General features: G+C 44.0%; 1 protein-coding gene across 2 annotated transcripts in view; it reads left to right on the forward strand.

Annotated features, from left to right (window-relative positions):
- zfyve26 (zinc finger, FYVE domain containing 26) overlaps window positions 1-13,534 on the forward strand; it is a 48,481-nt gene extending 34,947 nt beyond the window's left edge. Inside the window, exons 29-43 of one of the 2 annotated variants that reach the window (XM_087779742.1) lie at window positions 151-287; window positions 495-526; window positions 581-708; window positions 2,008-2,228; window positions 3,035-3,182; window positions 4,445-4,654; window positions 5,690-5,905; window positions 6,099-6,296; window positions 7,957-8,037; window positions 8,097-8,224; window positions 10,197-10,332; window positions 12,476-12,535; window positions 12,602-12,784; window positions 12,879-12,929; window positions 13,006-13,534. In XM_087779742.1, the coding sequence (XP_087635868.1) occupies window positions 151-287; window positions 495-526; window positions 581-708; window positions 2,008-2,228; window positions 3,035-3,182; window positions 4,445-4,654; window positions 5,690-5,905; window positions 6,099-6,296; window positions 7,957-8,037; window positions 8,097-8,224; window positions 10,197-10,332; window positions 12,476-12,535; window positions 12,602-12,784; window positions 12,879-12,929; window positions 13,006-13,203 (2,127 nt within the window). In that variant the 3' untranslated portion in view covers window positions 13,204-13,534. Of the gene's footprint in view, window positions 1-150; window positions 288-494; window positions 709-2,007; window positions 2,229-3,034; window positions 3,183-4,444; window positions 4,655-5,689; window positions 5,906-6,098; window positions 6,297-7,956; window positions 8,038-8,096; window positions 8,225-10,196; window positions 10,333-12,475; window positions 12,536-12,601; window positions 12,785-12,878; window positions 12,930-13,005 lie in introns of both variants that reach the window. The other variant, XM_087779741.1, reaches the window with a different exon arrangement.
- Window positions 13,535-14,071: the final 537 nt, after the last annotated feature.

A 14,071-nucleotide genomic window follows, 5' to 3' on the forward strand; every position in this document is an offset into this window, starting at 1 on the left:
TCATAACGGGCAGAAACCTGGAGCACAACCAGACTCGAAGTAGACTGTCTTCTGCTGTGATTGGCTGGGAGGTAGAGGGGAGAGTTCAGAGCAGGGGAGTGACTGAAGATTAACTTTAAGATGATTTCATGACTACTTTCTTCTTCTCAGTTCAACAGACGCCATCACTGCCGCCGCTGTGGACGCCTGGTGTGTCAGTCCTGCTCCGAGCACAAGATGGCGGTGGACGGTTGCCCCGGAGACGACGTGCGAGTCTGTGACCAGTGTTTCCACTTTTTCCACCCAGAGTGAGTCTCAGTGGTTTGTTTGGCAGGAAGTTCAGCCCGAAGCTTCTCGCACGTTAGCCTCGGATTAGACGCCAGGAAACGAAGCTTGACGAGCGAATACAAGGCGTGATATGAAGTAGAAAAATACTGTCAGAAGTTCTAATTATGATTATTATACAAGATGTTTACCAACATGTTGATTTCATCGTTGTTCAAATGTTTGTGCAGCTCCGACGACGACGACCTGGAGCCGGCAGAAGGTGAGTCCCATCAATCAAACTCTGGTGCTTCAAAGCTAAAGTCTGGCTCCCAAGTCGCCATGGCGACGGACGAACATCTGGACGGGATGTTGCATCTTCCCGAGGTGGTTCAGCGCCACATCCACCTGAGCACCAGTGCGGCCGAGAACACGCTTCTGAGGAGCGAGTTCTACTACGAGCAGGTACTTCTCACCTGAGTATTGAGGAATTATTTTCATTTTTATTTGCAACATTTTCTTAACTTAAGTCAAAGTAAAACAAATCGTGTGATGACATCACACGACTGTGTTTGTTGTCGAGAGTGTGTTGATAGTATCACGATACAAGGATAGGATATACAGTGGTAGTGTAGTAACAAGTATATATGTGTAGTATTGTCCAGTACTTGACTCTGGTGTTGTGATAGTGTAGTAACAAGTATATATATGTAGTATTGTGGAGTACTTGACTCTGGTGTTGTGATAGTGTAGTAACAAGTATATATGTGTAGTATTGTCCAGTACTTGACTCTGGTGTTGTGATAGTGTAGTAACAAGTATATATGTGTAGTATTGTCCAGTACTCGACTCTGGTGTTGTGATAGTGTAGTAAAAAGTATATATGTGTAGTATTGTCCAGTACTTGACTCTGGTGTTGTGATAGTGTAGTAACAAGTATATATGTGTAGTATTGTCCAGTACTCGACTCTGGTGTTGTGATAGTGTAGTAACAAGTATATATGTGTAGTATTGTCCAGTACTTGACTCTGGTGTTGTGATAGTGTAGTAACAAGTATATATGTCTAATATTGTCCAGTACTTGAGTCTGGTGTTGTGATAGTGTAGTAACAAGTATATATGTGTAGTATTGTCCAGTACTTGACTCTGGTGTTGTGATAGTGTAGTAACAAGTATATATGTGTAGTATTGTCCAGTACTTGACTCTGGTGTTGTGATAGTGTAGTAACAAGTATATATGTGTAGTAGTGTCCAGTACTTGACTCTGGTGTTGTGATAGTGTAGTAACAAGTATATATGTGTAGTATTGTCCAGTACTTGACTCTGGTGTTGTGATAGTGTAGTAACAAGTATATATGTGTAGTATAGTCCAGTACTTGACTCTGGTGTTGTAGTATTTACAGACCACATGACTCTTGACGAAGTCGTAACTGATTTAATTTGTTTTCAAACCAAAATATGTCCAAATATTAGCTTTAGAAGCTGCTGGACTCACTGTATCCTCTCGTCCTCAGTCATCATTCTTCCTTTAGCTGCAGAGAACCTAATGACTGCTGCCATCTAGAGGCGGGAAGTTTAATTGTTGTTTAACAACGCTGAATATTTGTACGTTAATGGTAAAAAATCGAGTTATATATTTTTTATATTATTTCAATAGAAATCGTAAAAGAATGATTGTAGAAATAAAAGGCGAGCTTAAGTTTAATACCGTATATATATATATATATATGGAATGGTTCAGTAACACGATGTTCCTCCCGTCAGGCCCCCAGTGCACACCTGTGCGTCGCCATCTTGTCGCTCCACAGCGACCTCGCCGCCTGCGGTCACCAGCTGATCGACCACTGCTGCGTTCTCTCCCGCAAACTGACCAACCCTGAGGTGGACGCCTGCCTGCTGACCGACATCATGCGGCAGCTGCTGTTCAGCGCCAAACTCATGTTCGTCAAGGTGGGCCGCAACCAGGACCTGGCCCTGTGCGACAGGTGAGACCACACCTGCCGTTAGCGTGTTAGCGTGTTAGCATGGTAGCGTGTTAGCATGCTAGCGTGTTAGCATGTTTGTGTGTTAGCATGCTAGCGTGTTAGCATGCTAGCTGGAGTTGTTCATTGTTTATTGTCAATGATATTATATAATTTATATTAATAAAATCATATTTCAAGTATTTAGTTCGTTTTTAATATGAATAGTGATGATAATATTTATTTATGAAACTCTATTCTATTCAAAAAGTGCTTTAGTCTCGGTGTTATCTTGACCTTTAAAGTATATATTTTAGCGAGTATTGTTTTGATTGTTTAAGAGCTTTGTGACCCTGGTCTGGAAAAGCGTTCTATAAATACTAATTACTTACTTACTTTAGATGAAAGGAAAATAAAACAAAAACATGATAGATTTAAAAAAAAGACATCAAGAACAGCACCAAACATTAATACGACAAATTAAACAATATATATTCTGTGAGGTATTAGAGTAGAAGGTGAGTAGAATTTAATTCAATGAAGTTAGAACCAATAAATGAATCCCATAAAAACAAGACAGTCTTGTAAATTTGTGTTTTTAATGTGAATTAATGACTTCATTCATATTTTTATTGCCATTATGAAAGTCAAATTGGTCTTAAAACTGTCAAAATGTTTTAGTTTTCTTATTTCATTTTGGCTCTTTTTTTTACCCGAGGTGTTCCCCAAGGCAGTGTGCTAGAGCCTTCACAGTTTCATCTTTTTTTAAATCTCTGATAAAAGCATCTTTTCTTCACCTTCATTGAACACATGATCACTGTCTCCTCCAGTTACATCAGTAAGGTGGACGTGCTGAACATCCTGGTGTCTGCGAACTACAAGTACGTTCCGTCGCTCGACGACATCCTGGAGACGACGGCCGTCACTCGTCTGCGTAACCAGCTGCTGGAGTCGGAGTATTACCAGCTCGCCGTGGAGGTGAGGCGTCCTGAACTCAAACTTGTTATCGCCTTTCAATTCTACCTGGAAAAACACTTTCTATTGTTGTAGTTTTGAGCTTAAAATACTATCTTTTGTTCCATTAATAAGAAACAAATATGAATCAAAGTTATGTCTTTGATATTTTTAACATCAATTACATTCTAGAGCAGCAGTTGAATGTTCAGAGGGACCAGCATGTATAGAGGGACCAGCTAGCAGGGGCCCCTGAGTAAACAAAATATATATATAAATATATCAAAAAAACTAGGCTTAAGTTTGAATATTATGAATGATTACATTTTATCTAGATACCCATGTACAGCAGAATCGATCTTTATTTACTAAACCTTTCCTAACAGGAGTCGACTGTATTAATGTGGCCCTCATGAGGTCAAAGGTCATGTGTAAATAAACTATTTTATTGTATGTTTATTTCTAATATTACATTTTAGTCTCTAGCGATTACTGTTTTATTTTAGGCTTTTGACGCGTTTGTAAGAATGTGTTGCTCCTCAAAAAAGATTTCAGTGAATATTAAAACAAATATTTAAAATAAAAGTGAAATAAAGTACATTAAAAACTTAATTTTAGGATTTTTAACTTTTATTTTTGCCGCACGGCCCCTGACCTTCCTCTTTAAATGGGTCATAAAAGAACACGCTATACGATATAAAAACATTTTATTCAAACATGTTTTTTGAGTCCAAAAGTCCTGAAACCATTAAACAAGAGTGAGTTGAACTGGTGACCTTGATCAAGTTGAACTGGTGACCTTGATCAAGTTGAACTGGTGACCTTGATCAAGTTGAACTGGTGACCTTGATTAAGTTGAACTGGTGACCTTGATCAAGTTGAACTGGTGACCCTTGATCAAGTTGAACTGGTGACCTTGATCAAGTTGAACTGGTGACCTTGATCAAGTCTGGTGACCTTGATTAAGTTGAACTGGTGACCTTGATCAAGTTGAACTGGTGACCTTGATCAAGTCTGGTGACCTTGATTAAGTTGAACTGGTGACCTTGATCAAGTTGAACTGGTGACCTTGATCAAGTTGAACTGGTGACCTTGATCAAGTCTGGTGACCTTGATCAAGTTGAACTGGTGACCTTGATTAAGTTGAACTGGTGACCTTGATCAAGTTGAACTGGTGACCTTGATCAAGTTGAACTGGTGACCTTGATCAAGTTGAACTGGTGACCTTGATCAAGTTGAAAGTGTCTTCACAAGAGTGAACACTAACTCACTCTCTGCCGGTGAAGGTCTCCACCAAGAGTGCTCTGGACCCGGCCGGGGTGTGGCACGCGTGGGGTATGGCGGCCCTCAAGGCCGGGAACCTGTCGGGGGCCCGAGAGAAGTTCTCCCGCTGCCTGAAGGCCCCCGTGGACCGGAACCATCTGACTCCGGGGCCCGTGTTGCTGCAGGAGATCGTGAGGCACCTGGAGACGAGTGGGCGAGCGAGTCGGACGACGGTGAGTCTCAGCGAGACGATCTTTTTTAGATTTACTGCAGTTATTAGCTTCAAATACAATGTAAAATCACATATTCAGTGTATCGTTGAGGTTCCGGTGCAGAAACATGTATTCGGTGCACGACTGTTGTGTAACGTCTCCTCCAGCATGTGATCGTCGCCTCCAGCTTCGTCTCCTGACACTCGTGGAATCTTGATCTTCTCACCCGAGGCGACGCCGACAAGTTCCTGCACAAGTTCTCGTGCTTTAAGACTCTTTTAACGACTCCTGTTACGCAACGTCGATCAAACGTTCTATTATGGGGTGTGAGGAGATATCAACACACTTTCGCAGTAGTTTTTACTTTTATACTTCATTGATTTATGCATTTTCTTTATGGAAAATGTATAAACTTATATTTCACAACTTCTTATGCGGCACATTTCTTTCTCTTTTCAATCGTATTTTATTTTTATTATGTTTCTTTGATGTTTATATTTCAATAACTCAAAAAGTGTGTTTTAATAGAAATAATTCGATTTATTTTTAATTTACAATTAACATCCAAACATTTACAGTGTTTGTTCATGATGGCAGCAGTCATTACGTCCTCCACAGCCACAAGTTTTAAATCCTGTGAGATCTCGGTGAGGACTGAGGACGAGAGGATACAGTGAGTCCAGCAGCTTTTAAAGCTGATGTTTGGACATATTTTGGTTTGAAAAGAAATGAAAGTAGTTACGACTTCGTCAAGAGTCATGTGGTCTGTAAATACTACAACACCAGAGTACTGGACAATACTACACATATATACTTGTTGCTACACTATCACAACACCAGAGTCAAGTACTGGACAATACTACACACATATACTTGTTACTACACTATCACAACACCAGAGTCAAGTACTGGACAATACTACACATATATACTTGTTACTACACTATCACAACACCAGAGTCAAGTACTGGACAATACTACACATATATACTTGTTACTACACTATTAAACACCAGAGTCTCTCAAATCATGTCTCATCTCTGATCCATGTTCCAGAGCCACAGCGATGATATCTTGTCCTCCCTGCGTGACCTTGAAGAAGCTCTGAACGAAGGCGTCCAGATGCAGAAGACGGACAAGAAGGTCATGAGCAGCAGCTCTGAGCAGGAGTGTCTCTTCTACCTGAACACGTACGGCACGCACCTGTCTCTGGTCAGCTTCTACATGCGGCACGACTGCGTGAAGGAGGCTCTGACGTATCTTCTGAACAAGGCAAGACTTCTAAGTTGTGCCTGTCAATCATAAATAAATCATCTTGATCAGAGATACAGACTCTTGATAATATGGAAATAATATTTTTTGTCATTAAAGATCCTTCAAGTTGTTGATGTTGCAGTTGCACTGTTCAGACACTTGGGGGAGCTGGAGACAATGTTTTCAATCGAACAACATTCTTTCTCCTCAGAACCCTCCTGAGGACGTGTTTCTTGAAGGAGTGCTGCAGCCCAGTCTGGAGCGGGGATGTCTCGGGATGCTGCTGGGGATCCTGGAGAAACTGGACCCCAGTCTGGAGTCCAGCAGCCGCTACCTCATCGCCTCCTGCCAGTTCCTGCAGCGCCGAGGATACTTTCACACACTGTACCAGCTGCAGCAGTTCATGATGGTGAGACGCGCCGGGAGACTGAGGCAGTTGAGGTGTCATGAGACATTACTAGGGAAGTTTGAGGTCCCATGAAGTATCAAGAGTTGTTATGATGCACTAGAGGGCATTATGAGACGTCATGATGCATTATGAGGTGTCATGGGGTGTCATTGGGCTTAATGAGCTGTCATGGGCTTAATGAGGTGTCATAGGGCGTCATGAGGCATTTGAACGTATTACGAGGTATAATGAGGCATTGAACGTCATTTCGAGGTGTCATGAGGCATTAAGAGGCGTCATGAGGTATTCAAAGTTATTACGAGTTATTATGAGGTCTCATGGGTCTTCATAAGGTGTCATGGGGTGTCATGAGGCAACGGAAGTTATTATCAGGTGTCATGGGTCTTCATGAAGTGTCATATGGTGTCATGAGGCATTAGAAGGCATTATGAGGTGTCATGGGTCTTCATGGAGTGTCATGGGGTGTCATGAGGCATTGGAAGGTATTACGAAGTATCATGAGGCATTGTGAGGTGTCATGGATCTTCATGAAGTGTCATGGGGCGTCATGAGGCATTGGAAGGTATTACGAAGTGTCATGAGGCATAAGAAGGCATTATGAGGTCTCATGGGTCTTCATGAAGTGTCATGGGGCGTCATGAGGCATTGGAAGGTATTACGAAGTGTCATGAGGCATTATGAGGTCTCATGGGTCTTCATGAAGTGTCATGGGGCGTCATGAGGCATTGGAAGGTATTACCAACTGTCATGAGGCATTAGAAGGCATTATGAGGTGTCACGGATCTTCATGAAGTGTCATGGGGCGTCATGAGGCATTGGAAGGTATTACGAACTGTCATGAGGCATTAGAAGGCATTATGAGGTGTCACGGGTCTTCATGAAGTGTCATGGGGCGTCATGAGGCATTGGAAGGTATTACGAAGTGTCATGAGGCATAAGAAGGCATTATGAGGTCTCATGGGTCTTCATGAAGTGTCATGGGGTGTCATGAGGCCTTGGAAGGTATTACGAAGTGTCATGAGGCATAAGAAGGCATTATGAGGTCTCATGGGTCTTCATGAAGTGTCATGGGGCGTCATGAGGCATTGGAAGGTATTACGAAGTGTCATGAGGCATAAGAAGGCATTATGAGGTCTCATGGGTCTTCATGAAGTGTCATGGGGCGTCATGAGGCATTGGAAGGTATTACGAAGTGTCATGAGGCATTATGAGGTCTCATGGGTCTTCATGAAGTGTCATGGGGCGTCATGAGGCATTGGAAGGTATTACGAATTGTCATGAGGCATAAGAAGGCATTATGAGGTCTCATGGGTCTTCATGGAGTGTCATGGGGTGTCATGAGGCCTTGGAAGGTATTACGAAGTGTCATGAGGCATTGTGAGGTGTCATGGATCTTCATGAAGTGTCATGGGGCGTCATGAGCCATTGGAAGGTATTACGAATTGTCATGAGGCATTAGAAGGCATTATGAGGTGTCATGGGTCTTCATGGAGTGTCATGGGGTATCATGAGGTCTCATGGGTCTTCATGAAGTACCATGAGGCATTATGAGGTGTCATGAGCCATCATGGAGTGTCATGAGGCATTAGAATGTATTATGAGGCAGTAAAATGAGGTGTCATGACTGTCTGACGCTCAGTGTGAAATGTTTCATGTCAAGGATCACGTTCGCTCCGCCATGACCTGCATCAGGTTCTTCACTCATGGTGCCTCTTCATACCAGCAGTTGGGCGAGCAGCAGGTAGGTGGCGCTAGCTAACGTAGCATCTCACCTTCAACGCTAACGGTTGTCGTGTCCAGCGCTGGCTGGTCCGAGCCAAAGAGCACCTGAGGACGTACCTGCAGGAGCAGCAGGGACGAGGCTCGGCCAAGAAGAAGACGCCCGTCAACTCCTTCAGGAAGATGATGTCCTCGAGCGACGTGTCCAGGTGACTCTCCTGCGACCCTCAGACCTGTCTCACCACCTGACCTGTCTCACCACCTGACCCGTCTCACCACCTGACACGTCTCACCACCTGACCTGTCTCACCACCTGACCTGTCTCACCACCTGACCTGTCTCACCACCTGACCCGTCTCACCACCTGACACGTCTCACCACCTGACACGTCTCACCACCTGACCCGTCTCACCACCTGACCCGTCTCACCACCTGACCCGTCTCACCACCTGACCTGTCTCACCACCTGACCTGTCTCACCACCTGACACGTCTCACCACCTGACCAGTCTCACCACCTGACACGTCTCACCACCTGACCCGTCTCACCACCTGACCCGTCTCACCACCTGACCCGTCTCACCACCTGACCTGTCTCACCACCTGACACGTCTCACCACCTGACACGTCTCACCTCCTGACACGTCTCACCTCCTGACACGTCTCACCACCTGACCTGTCTCACCTCCTGACACGTCTCACCACCTGACACGTCTCACCTCCTGACACGTGGTGGTGACACCTGACACGTCTCACCACCTGACCTGTCTCACCACCTGACACGTCTCACCTCCTGACACGTCTCACCACCTGACACGTCTCACCACCTGACACGTCTCACCACCTGACACGTCTCACCACCTGACCTGTCTCCCCACCTGACACGTCTCACCACCTGACACGTCTCACCACCTGACCTGTCTCACCACCTGACCTGTCTCACCTCCTGACACGTCTCACCACCTGACACGTCTCACCACCTGACCTGTCTCACCACCTGACCTGTCTCACCTCCTGACACGTCTCACCACCTGACACGTCTCACCTCCTGACACGTGGTGGTGACACCTGACACGTCTCACCACCTGACCTGTCTCACCACCTGACACGTCTCACCTCCTGACACGTCTCACCTCCTGACACGTCTCACCACCTGACACGTCTCACCACCTGACACGTCTCACCACCTGACACGTCTCACCACCTGACACGTCTCACCTCCTGACACGTCTCACCTCCTGACACGTCTCACCACCTGACCTGTCTCACCTCCTGACCTGTCTCACCTCCTGACCTGTCTCACCTCCTGACCTGTCTCACCTCCTGACACGTCTCACCTCCTGACACGTCTCACCTCCTGACACGTGGTGGTGACACCTGACACGTCTCACCACCTGACCTGTCTCACCACCTGACACGTCTCACCTCCTGACACGTCTCACCTCCTGACACGTCTCACCACCTGACACGTCTCACCTCCTGACACGTCTCACCTCCTGACACGTCTCACCTCCTGACACGTCTCACCACCTGACCTGTCTCACCTCCTGACCTGTCTCACCTCCTGACCTGTCTCACCACCTGACCTGTCTCACCTCCTGACCTGTCTCACCCCCTGACCTGTCTCACCACCTGACCTGTCTCACCTCCTGACCTGTCTCACCCCCTGACCTGTCTCACCACCTGACCTGTCTCACCTCCTGACCTGTCTCACCTCCTGACCTGTCTCACCTCCTGACCTGTCTCACCTCCTGACACGTCTCACCTCCTGACACGTCTCACCTCCTGACACGTGGTGGTGACACCTGACACGTCTCACCACCTGACCTGTCTCACCACCTGACACGTCTCACCTCCTGACACGTCTCACCTCCTGACACGTCTCACCTCCTGACACGTCTCACCACCTGACACGTCTCACCTCCTGACACGTCTCACCTCCTGACACGTCTCACCTCCTGACACGTCTCACCACCTGACCTGTCTCACCTCCTGACCTGTCTCACCTCCTGACCTGTCTCACCACCTGACCTGTCTCACCTCCTGACCTGTCTCACCCCCTGACCTGTCTCACCACCTGACCTGTCTCACCTCCTGACCTGTCTCACCCCCTGACCTGTCTCACCACCTGACCTGTCTCACCTCCTGACCTGTCTCACCCCCTGACCTGTCTCACCTGCAGACACATGAACACCATCGAGCTGCAGCTGGAAGTCACTCGCTTCCTGCGCCGCTGTGAGGCCCCTGAGGCGGCAGCACCGGGGTCCCCGCCCACACTGTTCGGAGGGAGCCCCATGAAGGTGGAGGTGGCCTGCAAGGTGAGCGCCATGGCTTCATCTTGTCCACCCATAATGCACTGCAGCAGGAGGATCTCGAATCATTAGCGTCAAATACCTGATGGTGTTGTTAAAACTCGAGTCTCTGACGTTTGTTCCAACAACACCGACCTGACATGGACCAGAACCACCTGATCGAGTCCATCTTCTCCGTCAAAGACGTGTTGATGCTAACATACATGTAGCTGTGCCCATGAGTTCACTGAGAGGGAGTGAGACGAAGAGAGTTGAATGTTTTTAAGTCTTTGTTTGTCTCAAAAACATGCAAAAATCAAGCATCAGTTTCAGGCCAGAGACAGTTTTTAACAAAAAAGAGTAAAAGTTTTAATTAAAAATGTGTCAAAAGGTTTAAAGTTTTAAATATTATTTTGGTATTGATGACATTTTCGAGGTAAAGTCGAACATTGAGCCACACAGACTAAAACTCACCACATTGATCATTTAAAAACATTGATTTATTGAAGTCTCATCAGATTATTGAAGGTTTAATTTACGATCAAAACTTTATTTTTTATTATTTGTGTTTTTTTAACAATTGAATTTGTTCATTTATATATGAATATATATTGAAATGTTGAATTTGTTAAATCAAAATTAAATTAAACGTATTTCATATTCTGATAATAATTGTACAATGTATTTGGAATAAAAACACTTTGGAAAATAGTCACATTTAAAGTCCATTGAATAAATAAAAAATAGATTTAACTTTTTAATTTACAAACGACTTCAATTAAAAAACAACATTTATGATCCAGTAGTTCGGTGCTCTGTTGGTTTTGTCTGGTGACTCTATTATATGGTATATCTAAGTATATCTAAGTATATCAGTGCCATCAGAATATTGAAAGGTTGAAATGCTTTCAATTATTCAATATTTTTGAATACATAGCATTTTATATTCAATATTAATAAAACACCAGACAATACCAAACGAGTACCGAGTTACTTAATCATACCTCAGTCATCGTGAGAAGTACTTTAAGATGTTTTTACTGCAGACGTTAAAACAAAGTTTATACTTTGGCGTTAAAATATCTGAAGTGATGCAGCAGTGATGACGTCACATGATCGTTGATGTTTGATCCACTGACTCGGTGCTCGTTTGCTTTTGTCTGCTGGCTCTGTTGTAATGGATTAAAAAGACTTTGTATTTTTTTATATTGAATTTAAAATGCTTTAAAAAACGTTTTTATTCAATTTAAAACGCTTCGAATTAAAAAATATTGAATCATTAAAATTAAAATATAACAAATATTGAATAATCGAAATTAAAATATAACAAATATTGAAGAATTGAAATTAAAATATAACAAATATTGAATAATCGAAATTAAAATATAACAAATATTGAATAATTCAAATGAATTCAACCTTTCAATATTTGAAACCATTAAATATTCTGATGGTACTGATGTACTTGTACTCATACTATTACACCAACATGTTTATATAGAATTTAAATCTTAAGTCTTTTTTATTTGAACAATTAATATTTTTAATGTTTGTACAGTTTTAAATAATAATCATTTTAAATGATGTGTTGTGTCATCATTGTTTATTACAACAATATAAACATTTATATTGAAAAATAATATAAATCTGTTCCGTTTGTGTTTTATTTATATCTCCATCTTTAACGTAGCCATTAGATCATGGTTGTTTTTAAGATATCCACTTTTCAAGAGAACTACCAGGTAATTGTTTTATTATTACATTATAACTAGTATTGTTATATTATTATATACTACGTAGTATTATATACTTTATTATTATATATTATATTTATTGTTTTATGATTATATAAAACTTATTTTTTGATTATTGTGTAATACATTTATAATTATATAATACTACGTACTACAACATATTACATAATAATACTTCGTTTTTTTTTATTTTTTAGAATTTATATAGAATTTAAAATACTACAAATTGAATATAGACTTTAGAAAATAATAAATAATACATTAATCAAACTTTCAATAAAGAAGTTTTTTTTAATTCAATAATGTAAAAATAATACTCAAATCAAGTAGTAAACGTTCATTACTGCGTCACTGAAGTACTTCCACACAAACCAAGTGTGTAGTTGTCGTCGCACAAACGTGATCTTCGCCTGCAGGTGATGCTCGGAGGGAAGAACATCGAGGAAGGCTTCGGGATCTCCTACAGAGTCGTGCAGGTGAGTCACAGAGTCGCGACAGGTGAGCCGCGACAGGTGAGTCATCGAACCCCGCTGTCGCCGCAGGACTTCCAGCTGGAGGCGCGGTCCGTGTACGAGCGCGTGGGTCAGAGGCTGATGCGGCGCCGCCAGTACGCCTCGGTGCGGCAGCTGCTAAAGTGCGTCGGCGAGTCTGGGACGGCGACCAGGAGCGACTGCGACGCACTCGTGCTCAGCTGCGTGGCGGTGGCCGACAAGGGCGCGGCGGACGTGAGTGGATCGATCGATTGATCGATTGATTGATTGATTGATTGATTGATTGATTGATTGACGGGTGAACTTTTTGACATGATGGTGTTTGAAGGCCAAAGAGGTGGAAGCTCTGGTGCTGGAGACCAAGAGCCCGGAGAACAAGGTAACACAACTTCCTCGCCGAAAAAAACGCACACACACACACACACGTGCTGACGATGTGCTACACAACCTCTCAGATCAAAGCCTACCTTCTGTGCGGGAAGCTGCGTCCGGCGTATCTTCTCGCCGTGAAGCTGGAGGCTCGCCGCGCCGGACCTTTGGTCCAAGAGGTTCTCGCCGCCGCCGAGGAGGGAAGAGACTCAGTGATGATGAACATCTGCAGGCAGTGGCTCACGGAGCATCACAACAAGATCGCACTGCAGCGACACAGGTGATGGAAGAGACACACAACTGTACACACATGTACACACATCACAACAAGATCGCACTGCAGCGACACAGGTGATAGAAGAGACACACAACTGTACACACATGTACACACATCACAACAAGATCGCACTGCAGCGACACAGGTGATAGAAGAGACACACAACTGTACACACATGTACACACATCACAACAAGATCGCACTGCAGCGACACAGGTGATAGAAGAGACACACAACTGTACACACATGTACACACATGTACACACATCACAACAGGATCGCACTGCAGCGACACAGGTGATAGAAGAGACACACAACTGTACACACATGTACACACATGTACACACATCACAACAGGATCGCACTGCAGCGACACAGGTGATGGAAGAGACACACAACTGTACACACATGTACACACATCACAACAGGATCGCACTGCAGCGACACAGGTGATAGAAGAGACACACACATGTACACACATGTACACACATCACAACAAGATCGCACTGCAGCGACACAGGTGATAGAAGAGACACACAACTGTACACACATGTACACACATGTACACACATCACAACAAGATCGCACTGCAGCGACACAGGTGATAGAAGAGACACACAACTGTACACACATGTACACACATGTACACACATCACAACAAGATCGCACTGCAGCGACACAGGTGATAGAAGAGACACACAACTGTACACACATGTACACACATCACAACAAGATCGCACTGCAGCGACACAGGTGATAGAAGAGACACACAACTGTACACACATGTACACACATCACAACAAGATCGCACTGCAGCGACACAGGTGATAGAAGAGACACACACATGTACACACATGTACACACATGTACACACA

This window comes from Callionymus lyra, chromosome 18, assembly GCF_982586985.1.
Source record: "Callionymus lyra chromosome 18, fCalLyr1.hap1.1, whole genome shotgun sequence".
In the NCBI taxonomy this organism is placed as follows: Eukaryota; Metazoa; Chordata; class Actinopteri; order Syngnathiformes; family Callionymidae; genus Callionymus; species Callionymus lyra.